Source organism: Lolium perenne, chromosome 4 (genome assembly GCF_019359855.2).
Source record: "Lolium perenne isolate Kyuss_39 chromosome 4, Kyuss_2.0, whole genome shotgun sequence".
Taxonomy (NCBI): Eukaryota; Viridiplantae; Streptophyta; class Magnoliopsida; order Poales; family Poaceae; genus Lolium; species Lolium perenne.
Window position 1 is genome coordinate 27,572,813 of NC_067247.2, and position 17,753 is coordinate 27,590,565.

At 44.1% G+C, this 17,753-nt stretch overlaps 1 protein-coding gene across 2 annotated transcripts; it reads right to left on the minus strand.

Annotated features, from left to right (window-relative positions):
- Positions 1–3,967: 3,967 nt before the first annotated feature.
- Positions 3,968–15,143, minus strand: LOC127291997 (protein HASTY 1). 2 transcript variants are annotated; one of them, XM_051321340.2, is made up of 12 exons: positions 14,983–15,143; positions 14,854–14,909; positions 14,505–14,634; positions 14,337–14,438; positions 14,042–14,251; positions 13,883–13,946; positions 13,741–13,802; positions 13,491–13,654; positions 4,749–4,820; positions 4,586–4,667; positions 4,420–4,512; positions 3,968–4,297 (listed from the first exon to the last, which is right to left on the minus strand). In XM_051321340.2, exons 3-12 carry the CDS (start codon positions 14,628–14,630, stop codon positions 4,196–4,198), a joined length of 1,077 nt encoding a protein of 358 aa, XP_051177300.1. In that variant the 5' UTR covers positions 14,631–14,634; positions 14,854–14,909; positions 14,983–15,143; the 3' UTR covers positions 3,968–4,195. The 2 variants fall into 2 exon arrangements, with proteins under 2 accessions (XP_051177300.1, XP_051177301.1); XM_051321341.2 differs by lacking the exons at positions 3,968–4,297; positions 4,420–4,512; positions 4,586–4,667; positions 4,749–4,820 and adding an exon at positions 9,833–10,278.
- Positions 15,144–17,753: the final 2,610 nt, after the last annotated feature.

Sequence of the window (17,753 nt, forward strand, 5' to 3'; positions counted from 1 at the left end):
ATCGCAAATTCAACACGCACCATGTGGTTTACCTTCATCTCACCATTGTCGCTCAACCACTGAATATAGTATGGATGCGGGTGCGGTAGATACTCTAACTTCAGCTTGGTACACAACTCCTTGCTTGCTAAATTGCAGTAACTTCCGCCATCAATAATGACCTTGCAAGCCTTGTCAGGACCAACTAAAGCCTTTGTTTGGAACAAATTGCAGCGCTGAGTAGATGCACTAGGCAACACATTAAGAGCACGCTGAGACACAACAATAGTGCGAGCTTCAGACGAGTAAGCATCTACACCATCACTGTCATAGCCATCATCTTTTGGAGCATTAGGATCAACATCATCTCCAGTCTCATACTCATTGTCCTCATTAATAATCATGACCTTGCGGTTAGGACAATCCCTCTTGAAGTGACCCTTGCCACCACATGTATGGCAATTCATATCACGGTTGCGCGCAGTAGACATGCTAGAACCACTCGTACTTGCAGCAGATTCAGACTTCTTTGTGTTAGACACATTGGAGACTGGCTTGCTAGGCGGAGTAGAATAAGGTGCGGAGCGCGTCGATGGCGTCGGCGCCGTTGATGGGGGCGCCCGAGGCGTGAAGCGCCCAGCTCCCGTAGCACGACCTTTGACCTTTGCTTCGTCAGCCAACTGTGATTCAGCTTCTCTTGCATGATGTAGCAACTCATTCATATTGGTGTAACTGTAATGACGAACAATGTCTTTGATATCATACTTCAAACCATTGAGAAAACGATTCATTGTCATCTCAAGTGACTCACGGACACGACCACGCTGCATGAGCATCTCCATCTTCATGTAGTATTCATCAACAGTCTTCACACCTTGTCTCAATAGGGTCAACTTATCAAATATATTGCGCAAATAATTAGTGGGCACAAAACGATCGTTCATCGCCGCCTTCATAGCACGCCATGTTATAATAGGTGGGTTCACCATCTTCTTCGCGAGCACGAACCAAACCATCCCCCCAACGCAATGCATAGCCATCAAATTCGGAAGAAGCAAGCTTGATCTTCCTATCTTCGGTGTAATTATGTAGGCGCCATAACTTCTCAATCTTCCGCTCCCAAGTGAGGTATTCTTCAACATCAACACCTCCTTCAAACTTGGGTATGGAGAACTTAGCCTTACCCAATCCATCTTCTTCCTCAAACCCACAACCTGGACGTCGGAGTTCAGCAAACCCACGACCGCGGTTACCACGTCCAGCACCCCGATTAGCATTAGGTGCTTCATCTTCTGCCTTGTCTTCTTCTTCTTGCTGCTGTTGTTGAGTGAGATTACCAACAGCGAGTTGCAAATCTTGAAGACTGCGCTGGATATCCGTCATTTGATCTCTCATTGTGGTGACGGTCGCAGAAGTAGCATCCAGTTTCCGGGAGATCCGTTGGACCGTTCCCCTAAGCTCATCATCTGAGTGTGGAATTCACGTTGCATCTCATTACGAAGAGCCTCATACTCCCTCCATGTCATCAAATCCGCGGAGTTCTTGTTCTCCTGGTTAACAATTTTTTCATCACTAGCAGACATGGTTAGTAGGTTAGTGCACTAAATCAAAAATATATGGTGGTACTCTCACAACTCACTCAAAACTGATAAGAAAAGGAAATCTTACCGCTCCAAAGTGAATTAGTATTGCTTACCACTTGTAGTAACAACTAGTGCACGGGATGTAGCGAAGCGAATATCAAGGGTATAAGAACAAATCACACGACAAAGTAGGATATATGTAGGGCTATAGGTGGGCTGCCTATTCGCACCAATAACAAGCTCTAGCGCTGACCGTAGACAACCAATGATACTCACACAAGGCGATAAATGTGGCAATGCAACTATATGTAGGAAAGGTTGCAATGCACTAGAGAGACGCTAACAAAGCTCAACGAGACAGGCACAAGATTGCTCAACTACGGGTGCAGTAAAGTAAACTTAGACCTTCACTTGATTCTTCTAGCACTTCACTTTTCTTTTTGGATTTTCTTTTTCTATAACACGCATCTATGTAGCTCTTTTTGCTTCTTTTCTACTTTTTTTTATATTTGACACAACTCCTTGATAACACGGCCAACAGAAATTGCAAAGCACCGATAACCTAACGAGCAGCCTGTCGAGCGGTAAAACTAGTCTCTTTTGGGAAAGTTCCTAGTCACTTATATCGAAAGGCTGTGTCTATGGTTGGGAACAAGCACACTGTACGCTATGTGGACTCGGAGTAACAAAAACTGAAACTAGATGATAATAGAGACTCAAACCCTAACAATACTAGATGCAAGAAAAAGATACGCAAAAACAACTACGAAAAGCAACTAAAACTTGAAATTAGTGCAATCTAAGACTATGGCAAACCCTAACCCTAATTTTTTTTTGGATTTTTCTGGATAGGAAACACTCACAACTCAACTATGGGGTGGATTGTGGATGGCTTACCGAGGAAACCCGAGAATCTGATACCAAGATGATAAGGGGAGGCCCGATCTTCTCAGTAAGCAATGGTGGTGATGATGATCACGGGGTGATTGCAGCGAAGGTAACTTGATGAAGTGGATGATAACTTGTATGACGCAACGAGATCTCTCGATTGGTCCATGTCGCCAATGCAACAACTCTCAACCCTGCAAGATATTCGCAACTCCACACACTTGCGCACGTAGCCGCCGACCACGAAGCGGTAAGTTGCAACCTTCTAATTCCCAATGGAACAGCAGATTACACAAGACTTTCAGATCCACACCAAATCAATCAATATGGTGTAGGGGATTCAATAGTTTTGTAGAGCAAACAACTAAGAACTGGAATTTATCTTAAACATGGTCTAAAGCAATTTTGGGGGCGTCCTGGGCACTTATATAGGGGTTCAGGACGACCTCAGGTCGAAAAAGTACGAAAATAACCGACTCAGAACAGATCTGGTCGAGACAGACTCGGACACGGCCGGTCTGGGGGCCGGTCGACTGGGCCTGGGACCGGGCTGGCCGGTTCAAACCGGGCCAGAGACCGGGTGCTGACCGGGAGCGGGATGTGTCGCGCAGTAACCCGCCCTATTGGCATCAGCTGGGCGCCCGGTTGGCGTCGGGGTGGATCCGGCGGACCGCCCGGTTGGACCGGGCCAGGGACCGGGCGCGCCGGTGTGGTGGTCGGTCTGACCGGGTGCTGGGCCGGCCTGGACTTTGGCTTCTCCTCTCGCGCATGCCTCCCGCTCCTCCCTCGCGCGTCCATGAGATATCTTCATGTCCAGCTCCATGTCCAGCTCCACGTCCATCTTCACGTCCAGCTGCTCCTCTCCTCCTCGTGCGATGCTTGTCTCCTCTTCATACCTGATGATACATAAGTAACAGGACTTAGACAGTATAAAGTTCTCACCAATCAAAGTATCGTTTAGGAACAAGTTCACCTGTTATTTAAGTAGCTTCGCACGAGCCCTTGTAATAAGTCCAATCCAAACTTCATTGGACTTGAGCTTCACAGCAGCTTCATCTTCATTTGGCAGCAGCTTCATCTTCATTTGGTAATGACGGAGGTAGTAGTGTGATAGGAATGTCCTCATTAGGCCTGGTCAATTTAGGCGCCCGTTTTGCATTGGCCCGCCGGTTACACCAGATAAATTGCGAAGAAAAAAAAGGAAATGAAAACTTACGACTGCACATCTACAGTATCAGAGACAGACGTCTCAACCGCCGGGCAAAGAAAAATTTCACGTCTACAGTGCTCAAACGTTTAAGATTGCGCTAAATGGTAGTATAACTTTTATATACTGTAGTATATATATAATTAGTTTTTTTTTGCTTTCTCGCTTACCACACTATTTGACCAACACCTACAATAACGTGGCAAGAAACTATGTCTTTCTGAGACTAATCAGGCAATGGCATGTCTAAAGATAAATCTTAGAGAAAAGACTGACAAAAAATACCAGAAAAGAGTGTGCAAAATGTCAATGCACTAGAGAAATAGAACAGTATTAATGGTTACTCGCAGTTTGCACAACCCAACAATCCCAAGTGATGTCAACAGATACCGGACACACTCACCCACACACCAAACTGCATCATCGGTAGAACGCACGGAATATTTTACCTAATACAGAATCCGCTAAGGTCAGTACCATAAAGAAGTATGGGACACTGATGATAAACACAACATTTAAGATCTGTCAATTTTCAGAACTACCAAACCATGCGATCCAATAGCTTGTCAGTAAGCTCCTTATATTCCCCAATTGTTATGTGACTACCTGCTTTGAACTCTTCCAACAAACTGGCAACACCCTGCAACATTAGTAAATCAAATTACCATCTAACTTAAGTGTTCTGAACTGCATCTGTAAAAATGCAAAATAATTACATAATGTGTGCCAGAATGAATTGGAACCGAAATTTTTGGTCCGCACCTCCTTAAGATCCTCAAAGTCTGGCCCCATTACTTCCTTGACGGAAACAAGGGACGAGCAGACAGTTCGCCTAAACTGCAACACCTCAGGTTGCTGTTTTGTAACACAAATATCAAGTCAAATTCTTCTCTCAATACATAAAATCACAAGTAATAAACAAACAAACCTGATTAAGATGTTTCAATACTTCAAAGACTGTGTAGAAAATTATCTTCAATACATCATGATCACAATCAGTTGATTTTACTCTATAGAATTGCAAAAAAAACATATGTCAGGAAAAAAACACTGGACATAGCAACTTTATTTTTAAACTATATATCATTTACCTTGAACAGATTGCAGACATGTAACCAATGCCAGCAGGGAAAAGGCCTTCCAAACCTAGCAGTATCTTGCAGCTGCAAAAAGGCAAACAAAACATGTTAGGGTGAACACCATCAAGTTTGGGTACTTAAAAGTACAAATGTCACAGAAGGAAGCAATGAGTAGTTTGCAACCTCCGACTTTAGATTCATAAGTTTCGAATGAAGAATGAAGAGTGGGCATTAAGCAATGATTTTAGAGGGGCAGAACAGAGGGGCACGCGAGAGGGAGGAGCAGAGGGGCGCCCCTCTGCTTCGCCCCTCTGTTCTGTGACACACCTCAGCCCCTTCTGCTCTGCTTGCTGTGTTATGATGTTGTTTGCTGATTGCTCTGTTTGCTGGTGTGTCTTATGCCCTCTGCTTGCTTGCTCCGTTTATCATTTGACAGATCAGGATGGTTTTGGACCCCGAGGGTTTATAATCCAAAGAAGGATCCAAAGAGGATGGCCAAGTCAAAGGATCTGGATGGAAATACACGTACTAGACAACTGAAGACAAAGGTATGTCGAGTGGATCCCATCTTGCAGCGACGGGAGCTCCAATCAGCGGTAGGAGGTCAATGGCCAGTACAGCGGAACGAGCGGAGCTGATGTGGACTGTAGAAGTAAATCAAAGCCCCTAGGCTTAAATCTGCCGTTGGTCATACCCACGGGTTGGGTATGGACATCAGTTTTTTTACCCAAAACAAGCGGGTAGGGTACCAGGGAATATCCATAAGCTGGGAGGGTAAGATGGGGAATACCCATGTCATCCATTCCCCTGCCCCTCTATCCCCAAAATCGACAGCGATGAGGGCTTCCTTGGCTCGTAGTGGCGACCAGACAGCAGGAGCGACGGCGCGAAGGTGACAGTCCACGGATTCTTCTTCCTCCAGCTCCGCTGCCTACCTCGAGTCTTCCTCTGGTGGCGATGCCTCCCTCAAGCCTTCCTCTGGTGGCGCCTCCCTATGCCTTCCTTCGGGGCGCCCTTCACCTGCCAGCTCCACCTTCTGCCTCACGCCGCCTTGTTAGAGCTTAATTGCTCCAATGCAGCAGCTAATGTTTAATGGATTCACATATATTCAGTACTGTAGTCATCGTCTGACTGAGGTATAATTGCTTCAAAGGTGCGTGTATATTTTCTTTGCAAACTGTGTTAATATTTTGCCAATTTATATGGTACAGGCAAATGCAAGTTGATGATTCAATGAATGAATAATGTACAAGTTGTTGTCCTCATTCTAGTATTGCTAATGATATACAATGTTTTTCATAGCAGATATGCATAGAAAGGCAAAATGACCCAATTGATGTTGAGAAAGAACACTATCATGCACTACTGGCTGTTATCATTATTAAAATTTAGTTAAGAGACCCAATTGATGTTGAGTAAGAACACTCCATATTATTGAACATTGATCTGTATTACTTCATAATGTTATTTTTATTCCATGCTAATTTACGTTTTTTCACCTTGATAGTGCTACAGAATCAACTGATTTAGAAGATGACGTTAGTTCAGAAAGTCTCCTTGGTATTAGGAATCATAGATCGAAAGTTTGGAAGGATTTTACTGTAATGCCACATATTCAATTAATCTGTGGTTTGCAGGATTTCTGTGGTGCATTCCCCTGAATAGTCATTGATTCAGGCAGATAAGCAGCCCTCGTCATTAGCAGCTCTAGTGGTTGATTAGTTTTTGTTGCTGCTACTCCATCTCGTTTTAAATTTGGGATAGCCCTCTAGTTTAAGTACTGTGGGTATGGATGAATCCCACTGGATTGAGGTTGAGTTCATTAGAGTCTGATACATAAATTTAAGTACTGTGGGTATGGATGAATCCCACTGGATTGAGGTTGAGTTCATTAGAGTCTGATACATAAATTTCAGAATGCTCAGGTTGGCTCGAGGAAATTTTCTAACCACCAGGACTAGGGGAGCCTGATACAATTTAAGTACTGTGATGGACATAATTTTCTAACCACCATGACTAGCTTGGCTCACAGGAATGCTCAGTTTTAGTTGAACTAGTTTGGCTTTACTTCTCACTGAAGCCTGATACATAAATTTCAGAATTGTTGTTTGATGACAATATTTTAAATAATGATCTTATTCACTCCATTCATTTACTTGGGAGATGGGATAGTTGAGTCTAAAAAGACAAGAGATGGACTATATAATGAAGCGTCCTCACCAACTGTAAATCAAGAAGAGTTATCTATGCACTCTCAGTAGGTGCAATCAAATTTGTTCTAATGCTAGACTAATTTGTTAAATGGATTTGTTTAGTAGTATTTAGTCTTTCATTTGTTCAATTCTGTAGGTTAATGGCTGCACTGTTAAAACAGGGGCATCTGTTGCCGAAGCAGCTACTTCTAGGGGCCTTCACCTAGTTCCTCTTTCATTCAGTAGTAGAGAGAACCTTGATCAAATAGATAAATCGGTGGTACAGACATTGAAATATATGGTCCTTCTGCAAGAGAAGATGTTATTTCATGTGTGATTGATGAATTCCCAGATGTCGTGGTGGTGGACTACACGGCTCCCAATTCTGTGAACTGTAAAAATTTCAACTTTTTATTGTTATTTATTTATTTTGCTTTATGACGCTATATAACTTGCTTATGATGATTTATCATTACATTAGCTTCTGCAATCGTGAAATTACTGTTTTAATAATTCCTTTTCCAAGTTGTTATGCAAGTTCGTACAAAACATGCTTCTGAATATCTGCAGAAATTGCAGCTGCTTGGTTCTCTTAAAAATTATTTGCAAGAGAATTATTTCTAACTGAATTTGTATGGAAGAGAATTCTGAAACCATGGTCATGCGATTTTTCCCGAGGATCGATCAATCCAAATGGGGCAGGGCAGAAGGGGTAGCACGACGAAACGCATGTGATGCGATTTTAAATGGGCAAACGATAAAGCGGAGGGTAAAAATGGGTGGGATGCCTCATGGGCATGGGAATGGATGTGGGCAACATACTGGTATATCCATCCCTCCCCAAGGGAAGGTTTACCTAGGCTTCGGGAGCACCGAGCAGGGGTGGGGGCGAGATGGAATTTACCGCGCTTCGGGAGCACCCACTTTGGACCTGGCGTTGCTCTCCGAAACGTAATAGTTGTGAGCGTTATATGGAATTCTCCTTTCTAACTATATAACTACTTCCTTCAGTCCAACTCATGTCAATTCATGTGGCTATGATACATTTGAGTTAAGACAGGTTGGTTGTTCTTCCTTGCACTGTTCATATCATTAGAAAAATCCGATTCTTTTTTATCTCTGTGTGTGGTACTTGTGTTGCGAAAATATAAGAACGAAAATATATTGGATAGGTTCATCTAAATTAATTTCTTGTGCCGTGAAAATATAAGAACGAAAATATATTAGATAGCTGCTTCTAAATTAATGTTAAGATGCTGCAAAAAAGAATTTACAGTTTTCTCCATTCACAATTTTCAGTTGGTGACTAGTGACAAATAGTTTTGGGGAGTTTCAGATGGCACACCATCATGCCTTTAGTAATGTCTAACAACCACTGTGCAGAACCAACTATTATTATGAAATATGGACACATATTTCTAAAAGTCTACCAAAAATCAGCCAAGCTTTGGAGAGCGATTATTCATGGTGTGGGCTGGGTGGTAAGGGATGATACTCGTTTGCCTTTCAGTTAACCTAAATGATACCAATTATTCATCCACTGACAGGGTTTGCATCTGGAGAGTTCCTCCTGGCAATGGCTAATGCTAAATTGCTTTAAATAGATTTATGAAGCTTGCAGGAGAATGACTTGGAAGAGTAATTCCAATCTGTTCATGCAAGAGGCTATCAAGGTATATGATCTTCTATTTAGTATTTACTAGCACAAAGCCCGTGTGCTGCTACGGCGTCACATTAGAAAAACAAGAACCTCATATTCTATTTTTATCCCATAGCATACATGCCCATGCATTGCTACGGTTTAATTTTTACTAAATTGATTTTTCTGAATTTGTTTATGCCACAGAGAATTTTAGTGAAGTTTTCGCTGATGGATCAGAGTTATTGAGCTATAACCACAAAATCTAACATAGTTACTCCATTTGATTTGGAATCTTGTATATGCCATCAATACAACCACCGGTGCAACCAGTGCATAACAATAGTCAATGCATCATTATCATTAAGAAAAAAAATCATAATATGAAGTAATAAATATCTAATGCATAGCATATTATGTCGGTTTTGCCCAAGTAGAAGAGATACATTGGATTATGTGATATGTTCAGATCAGTTCAGTTCCACCACCAACATTGCTTCTTGCTTTTCAGTTGTATCTTCCGAGTTCAGACACCAACCAAATGAACTGATATATAGCTACCTATGTTGCCGTGGCTTCACCTACTACTTCATTCAAGTAGCTCTATGCAAGAATCAAGATAGATGTGTAGTGTTTTCCCTCTCATGTGATGATGCTCTAAGGCCTGGTGTGCCTATGAATATATAGTATTATACTATACAATCTTTCATTTAAGAATATGTTGATACCATCAAATCATTAATCACTTGGCAATGGATTTAACTGAATAAAAATGGTCCTTTTACTTCTGAAAATGAAACTATATACCACGTCTCTGCATAGTTGTTATCAACAATATCAAATATCCAGGTCGTTGATCCCTTCGTGCGATATGTATATCCAGCCTTTTTAACAAAATCTGGGAACCAAAATAAGAGATGGACGCTGCTCGTGCTCTGCTACACCCAACTCCACCTCCTCCTGCTCTATACTCTCCCAAGACCAAGGAAGCAAAAGAGCCCAGAAGAAGCACTACCACGAGAACGGAATAGATATTAGACGCGCATGCGAGAAAAGAAAAAAAAAAAGCTGCGGCTCTCCGCGGACACAGCTCTGGAGTAAGCACCACCGCGATGAGCAGCGTCCTGCATCCCCATCCCCATCCCCATCCTGCCAATCCAGCACGGGCAAGCGAAGGAAACAGCAACACGGGACCGGCGCATCCCGTCGCGGGATTCAGATAGCACAAAGTGGCTGAACCGAGGCACGAAAGGCATCCGCGCATACCATGAGCCGGTCAGCGCGCACCGCGCGGTGGAAGCCGCCGAGGCCCCAAGGCTAGGTCGGGGTAGTCCCCGTCCTGGGGGGGATGGGATTTAGGTGGCCGTCCTCCCGCATGGTTCAAGCCGGCCTGACTCCTCGGAGCGCTGCCCGTCCACTCGCTCACGCCCGCAACAGCCGCTCCATGCTCGTAGCGTCGTTCCTGTCCCCCCGTCCCAGCAAGCCTCCAGCCATCTCGCCACCATCCCCATCCATACCTTGCGGATCTCCGCGTCATCCCCCACCGTCCAATGCGCGGCTCCCGCATGAGGTGCTTCTATCGCTGAACAGACCTCCGTCGACCCAGGCGAATTTTACCGGCAATCCATCTCCCCCTCGCCAGATCCGGCCGTGAGAACTTCTGCTGGGGGATCCTTCTCCCCCGCTGCTGGAGCCAGTTACCTGAACCCGCCTGTAGGTGCAGCGCTCCTATTAGGGCGGCAGCTAAGAAACAAACCAAATGGTATTTAACTTACCAGTGGCAATGAGCGTAATTTTCATCAACTTTTGGGGCATTAAGAAACAAACCAAACGAACAAGAAGTCTTTTATTATTATTATTATTATTATTAGCTATAGATTATATATATTGCGCACTACAACCACCATCCTAATGATATCCTAGATTTGGGTGCTCTATGTAAAACCTGAAGGGTGGCCAAGGGGTTTAAATTATGGTGTTCCACCTATGGTCATTGTGGAAATAACGATATATTCCTTACCCAACAAGATCCCTTCAGGTGCTCTTGCGAGGCTCTTCACCCGATTCCTTGGGGACCAGGTCACTACAGCATTGGACAATAGGTAAGGCACTTTATTTCGTTTGGAAGGCTTTCACTGATAAACATGCATGATTAGATATCTGTTGATCCAACTGTTATGTGGGGCTGCCCAAGGGGAAGGCCACGCCTGCTGCTGCCCAAGGCTGAGATACGGCTTATCTCTAGATTAGTTGTTTCCATTTAAATAGATATCAGTTTCAAAGTTAGTTTTAACCAGGAAGGCAAGATTAGATTGGTTTGTAATCTAAGGCTATTTAATGCCTTGCCATCGTATGGAATAAAGCAAGAAGGAATAAACCTAATTACCTAAATAATCTAAGTCCCTGTCTCCCTGCTGTCCTCTTCCTTCCATTGCTCTGGGGCAAACTCCCATCTAGCACCCCTACAATCTTAGATCAGGGGCTACCCTATCCCCAAGTTCTACCAGTTCAGCATCAGATTCGGCGATCTCCGCTGTTCCGCTCACCATGAATCCTGACGGTAAGCTTGGCGACGCCACGGTGGCTGAGGTGCAAGAACTCATCCGAGAGCAGGTTGGCTAGCAGATCAACACGGAAGTCAAGGCTTCATTCGATAATCTCATGAAACATCCTACGCCTGGAGAAACAGGTCAGGGGAGATGGGGACCTGGACGATCAGACAGGTCTTATGTCCCGTCCTCCAGCTCCATCTTTTTCCAAGCTGAGCGATACTTTCTTGCCATCGGCATCCATGGCGGTCGGCAACACGGCCAGGGCGGGCTCCTACCCTCAGGAGAACAACGCCAAGGACTGAGAAAACAATGGTGGACACTTCCGATTCCCCAAAATTGACCTCTCTACCTATGATGGAAAGGAGGACCGCTGCCCTGGCTGACTGGCTGCGAGGAGTACTTCTCTGGCCGTGCAACTCCAGAAGTGGACAGGGCATGGATGGCAGCATTTCACTTTACAGGGGTGGCTAGCCTGTGGTATCGCCGTCTGACGAACAAGCATGGACGACCCTCATGGCCTGCTTTTGGTTCTGGCATCAATGCCCGTTTTGGTCCTCCATCAAGAAGCAACCAGTTTGGCGAGCTCATCTCGCTCTGCCGCACAAGCACAGTGGAGGACTACCAAGAGAAATTCCTCACCGTCCTGTCACGCTGCGGGACACTACCAGATGCACAGGAATGTGACGTCTTCACCACCGGCCTCCTCGACCCACTGAAGACTCAGGTGGAGCTCTCCAAACCAGCAACACTAGATGAGGCCATGGACCTAGCCCGCTCCTACGAGCACCTGGCTACAGCTTCAGTCCCAGGGCATCCAGCACGTTCCAGGAAAACAACTGGTACAGTACCAGCAGCACCAGCAGAGAACTTGGCATCAGCAGCGTCCATAGGGTCAAAGCCATTCAAACGGCTGACTACAACAGAGATGAGAATGCGCCGAAGCCAAGGTCTTTGTTTCAACTGTGGTGAGAAGTTCTCTTCGGGGCATCGCTGCAAGCAGCTCTTTGCTCTCTACATCGCTCCTGACTCTGACTATGAACAGGTTGACAAGCCAGACTAGGCTTTGTCACAGCTACCCTGTGTTCCAGCTTGGGGACAAGCTGTTTGATGAGGGGGGGAGAGATGTTATGTGGGGCCACCCAAGGGGAAGGCCAGGCCTGCTGCTGCACAAGGCTGAGATACGGCTTATCTCTAGATTAGTTTTTCCATTTAAATAGATATCAGTTTCCAAGTTAGTTTTAACCAGGAAGGCAAGATTAGATTGGTTTGTAATCGCAGGCTATTTAATGCCTTGCCATCGTATGGAATAAAGCAAGAAGGAATAAACCTAAATAATCTAAGTCCCCGGCTCCCTTATGTCCTCTTCCTTCCGTCGCTCTGGGGGCACCCCTACAACCTTAGATCAGGATCAGGGGCTACCCTTTCCCCAAGTTCTACCATCCAACATAAATCATTTTGCCTATTGTGCTGCCGCAATCGTTGCTAACTTGCTATGACCTAGTATTTCTTTAATTACAGCTTCAATAATTTAATTTAAAGAACCCATTAGCCTTCCACTATGACATTTTTCCCTGAGCATTACACTATGATTGTATTGATGTGTCACTTGTTGCATGTTTCGGTAGACAAAGGATGTAAATCCTTTGAGAATTTTGAAGATTGTATCTGTAGATTCCAACTACAGAGGGATTAGAAAAATGTAACAAGTTATGGAATATGTGGTTGTTAAGTAACTATCTGGGAATTGGGAAAAGGGATCATTACTACAAGTTTCACGTTCATCTGATGTTATAGAAAAGCAATATAGAAAAATTCAGTGGATCCTAGACAGTCCGTAGAACTTATTTTCTGGTCCAACGATATTACCATGAGGGTACATATTTCTCTCTTTTCATTATGATGACAAACTGGGTGTGTTTGGATTGCTACCAAAGTATACTCAACCAATTTTTTGGTCATGGCCAAAAGATTGGATCTTGTTTGGATAGTTGCCGACTTTTTGGCTTGCCAATGTTCCACTACCAACTCTAGTTCATTTTTTTTAGCCAATGTTGGCCAACTTGTGGGCAAGAAATGGCTCAACCAAAATATTGGCTAGCCAAAATTTTGGTGGGGCAATCTTGGACACAAACCAAACACACCCAGAGCTTCAACGTGCCAGGCATATAATTCCAATTAGCTTAGAATAGTTACGTTAGTGCGCTCAGAATATAATAGCTAACACTTGTGTCCACTTTTGTGCATCTCACTTAATGTATCATGTATCATTATTGATAATCCATAAAAAAAATATTTGATATATCTTGTTCTCGAATCCTGGCCGTTTCTTTGACATAATTGAAAAGGATAGTGAGAACTAACGACGACAAACCTTATGATCAAATCCATCCCACCAACACCTTTCACAAGGTTCTTCACTTCACCCCACTGAGCATATGCTGATACCGTATTTGCAGCAAACAGTACCAAATCATAATGCGGCTGGAATTCTGCCACTTGGGATGGATTATATTTTCCAAGATGTTTCAGGATCAGCTACAAAAGATAGAGTACAGCAGTGTTAGCATATATTGCCTAATTAGTGACCCACCTTTTATTTGACAAAATCAAAGCAAACTTACAGAAAACATAGCTTCTGAAAGACTGTCCCAGTTTTCAATCTTCAAGTCTTTTAACCTCTTATCTGTTGTGTGTAATGATCAATGCAATTCATTAGTTCAGTGATAAACAGTTAAGGTACTTCACACGAACAGTTAGACCGACCTTTGGACTCGTCATTGGGAATGGTAATGCCTTCCGAAATGCATGTTATGATTGTCCTCTCGGCCTAAAAGTTACAGGAAGTTGTTTAGACATTTTCATTTTGCAGAAGTAAAGAGTTATAGATACTTCCATTTTTGTGAAATTAAATATTTATTATACCATAATCTCATCACATGATAGCGCGTCAACTAGCTTTGCCCAATTCCCGGCAACATCTTGTCCAATTAGTTGTGATACTATAATAGCCATTGTATTCTTAATAGACCATGCACTCGCCATACCAGCAAAAGCTATAAGCTTAGGTACGGCTGAAAAAACAGACTGCTTTTGCTCATCAGATAAATCTGACCACCTCTTCCTCACTAAGAACTGTGAAATCAAAATCAAATATATTAAAGTCCTCATTAGATAGACTAACTTCACATAGCGTTGAAAATGAAAAAAAAAAAATTACCAAGAGCAGATTGAATCCACACTCTTGCAAAGTGGGATTGCTGTTATTTAGGAGTTGCTCACACCTTTCCAACACCACCTCAGGAGCTCGTGCGGTAGCAAACTACAAACAAAAAGTTAATCATGCTATCCGTGTGGATTCAGCCAAATGCCATCTAATGTGGCATACCTTATGGATTCCGCCAATGGCCTCCGCCAGTTCGGCAGGAGAGGGGGAGGACGCCCAACCCATTGCGGTCACATTATATTGATCTTCAATGGGGCTTGAAGTTACCATGGGGCTTGAAGTTGCCATGGGGCTTGAAAGTACATGAAAGAGCAGTGTGTTAACATTTTTATTTTTATTTTGGAAATCGAACTCGCCCTAGGTCTGGTTCTCCGACGGTTGGGTGCGGGCAGCTAGCCGGCCGGCGCGCCACGCGTCCACGCCCGGGAGCAAGAATAGATTCCACCGGAGAGCAGAGATAGAGAGAGAAAATGGGAGAGCGCGGCGGGGCGGGAGGGCATCGGCGACGTACCTGCTCCGGCGGCTCAGTGGAAGCAGCCTCTCTCCTGCTACTCTCGGCCGCGCGTGCTGCAGGGAGAGACACAGTGAGAGTGAGAGGCGGCGTGAGCCAGAGGAAGAGGAGGGCGGGAGAGGGGCCGACCTGCTCGCCCGCCGCCCGGTAGAGGTAGCCTGAGCCCTGAGGGGAACCGGGGAGGGACGACCTCAGATGTCGAGCCGGGAGAGGTGAGGGATTCGGTTCGGGAGGAACGCAGAACCGGCCCTTTCCCCTTTCTCGCTCGATCTGTGGACTGTGTGTGGTCTATGGATTGATTACCTTGACGGAAAACGCTCCATCTGTGGTCTATGGATTACCTTGACGGAAAATAAATCAGATACTCCGTTCTATCAATATGAATTTTCACGCCAAAAGAAAAATACGAATTTTACACGCAAATGAGATGATTATAATGAGTAAAATACAACAGTCCTCGTCTCAAAACGGTCATTGTACTTCCTCCGTCCCTTAATTTTGTTAAAATTTAGATGTATATCTACCTACTACTACTAGATAGTGTCTAGATACATCTAAGTTTTGATAAATTTGTAACACTTTCGGTGAAATACAAATTTGTCTGAGTTGCTATAGATTAGAGCTAATCTCTTGCTCTCCATATAAAGGTCATAAGTAACCACTTCGATTAAGATCATGCACGTATCAATTAAGTGCATCATATTTTTAGAATCATTGTATTATACTTTTTTATTTGGGGAGTAGGCAAGTGAATAAAACATCTACCTACTTATGCTTAGAGCATTTTTAGTGGAAGGTGTATATTTGGAGGTCTATATCTCCATAAATAGAATCAACTTGTGGTTGGATGGTTGGGAGGGTATCACGCTAGCCTATCAGAGTTTCAATCACAAATTTAATACTTTGGTGTCTCATTAAAAAGATGGAATATTCCTTAGTGAGAGGAGATGTTTCCGTGAGGCGTTCGTGGTGACTTCGTCAATTTCAAGACCTGCCGAATCAATTTCTTAGACCCGGTCTCTCAAAGATGCTCATAGGGGTAGGGTCTGCGTGTGTGATGCATGTAAAATGCATACATTAACTTTTCTATTGCAACATATTACCACATATTTGCATGTTATATAGTGTTATTCCCATGTTTTATGATGTTTTAGGGGCTTTCTAAACAATCTCCTCTCCTCCGGTTCTAATTCTGTTCGGCAGAAAACGGATCTTGTTAGTGTTTTTTACATTACAAGAGGTACGTGACTCCAAAAAGGGCAAGGTCATGGGGCACGCTTCGGAAATTTTGAGACGAATAAAATGAGTTAAAATGAGTCACCAAAAGGTCAACAGGCTAGGAAAGAGGGCCAGTAGCGTGCGCACCCCCTTTAGGCGCGCCACCAGGCCTCTTTCTCGCCTTGAGCATCTGTTTGGATTCAATCCAATGTCAACCGACTTGTTTTTACCTAAAAAATCACTATATATACGACCCCTAGGGGTTTCGTCGAGGCTACGGTGACGAAGATCAAAAACACATAAACAGAGAGTCACTAGGCCGCCGCCGGTGAAGATCGGAGGGGGAAACGCTGCCATAATCGATTCCCGGTTGACATGGGTATACCCTTCGGATACCCATTATTAGTATACCTGGCTCGGCTCGGCCCAATATGGAGAAGACCCAACAAGGCAACCCGAAGAAGTAGTCGACTAGGACTCTTGTAAAACCCTAGACTGGTTGTATATATAAAGCCAGCCAGGGCACCCAATAGGAGGGGTACAATAGATAGACAACATAGCTCCGCTACTGTCGTTGCCTATTCGACAATACCTCGGAGGAGGGATCCTCACGAGGGGGAGAAGAAGTAGGGGCCATAGGGCGGAGAGCACTCGGGACGGTGGTACGCGATTTACCCAGCTTCGGAACACCTGCACGAGGACAGGGTCTACTGCTGCTTGTCTGGAATTATCTGGGCGCTTTCGCGTTGTTACAATGAGTTGTGGTTGTGCCTCTAGGGCTCCCGGGATCCGGCTTATAAAGACGCCCGGATCTAGGGTTTACACGGAGAGTCCTAGCCGAAATACAAGTTGCCTAACTACGGTACAATATCTTGCCGTGTATGTCAAGGATCCGCCTTCCTCTAAGTACGTGTTGGATCCGGATACTTCATGGGCCTTCACGGATCCGGCCTCCTCTGTAGGTCGGTTGGGATCCGGCTTCCTGCTCCTGGGCTGGACTTCATCCTTCAGGATCTACAGCAACTGGGCCGCCCGATGGGACACATGCCTCATCATCAACTTTTTCAGTCTCTATAACATCTGATACCTGGAGTGGTAGGGCTAAGCAAGATTATATTTTTGTGGTTGCGCATTATGTTAACCGTAATTGGGAACTGCAAAAAAGAGTTATAGGATATGAATTAATTGACATAGCACATACTGGTGAGAACATTGCTGAAGCTATATGTAAAGTTGTTGATCAATTTGATCTTACGGAAAAGATATTTGAGGTAACTTTGGATGATGCTTCATGAAATACTAGTGCAATGCAAATTCTCACTCCTTTATTTGAGGTGTATGCATCAAATTTTTTACTCCACCAGCGTTGTGCTTGTCATATAATTAATCTTATTGCTAAAACTGCTTTGAAGAATCTAGAACCACACATTGATAAATTGCGCACAACAATGGGATGGTTGAATGCTTCTAATCCACGTCTTGCTAATTACGGTAGGTATTGCGCGCTTATAAATGAACCTTGCCATAGTTTTCATCAAGATATGCCTGTTAGATGGAACTCAACATATTTGATGCTTAACTCACTAATCAGGGACAAAGTTCCATTCGCTGCATTTATTAATCAACACTGCCCATACAAAGACCAGTCCGGTGGGGATTATCTCTCTGCCGATACATGGCAC

What these genes read in the sequence shown, in the direction of transcription:
- LOC127291997 (XM_051321340.2), bottom strand. Translation starts at nt 14,630, where the DNA reads ATGGCAACTTCAAGCCCCATGGTAACTTCAAGCCCCATTGAAGATCAA. An exon ending in TATTGAAACATCTTAATCAG is followed by an intron (nt 4,513 to 4,585) that starts GTTTGTTTGTTT and finishes GTTACAAAACAG; the next exon opens with CAACCTGAGGTGTTGCAGTT. An exon ending in ACTTTGAGGATCTTAAGGAG is followed by an intron (nt 4,298 to 4,419) that starts GTGCGGACCAAA and finishes CTAATGTTGCAG; the next exon opens with GGTGTTGCCAGTTTGTTGGA.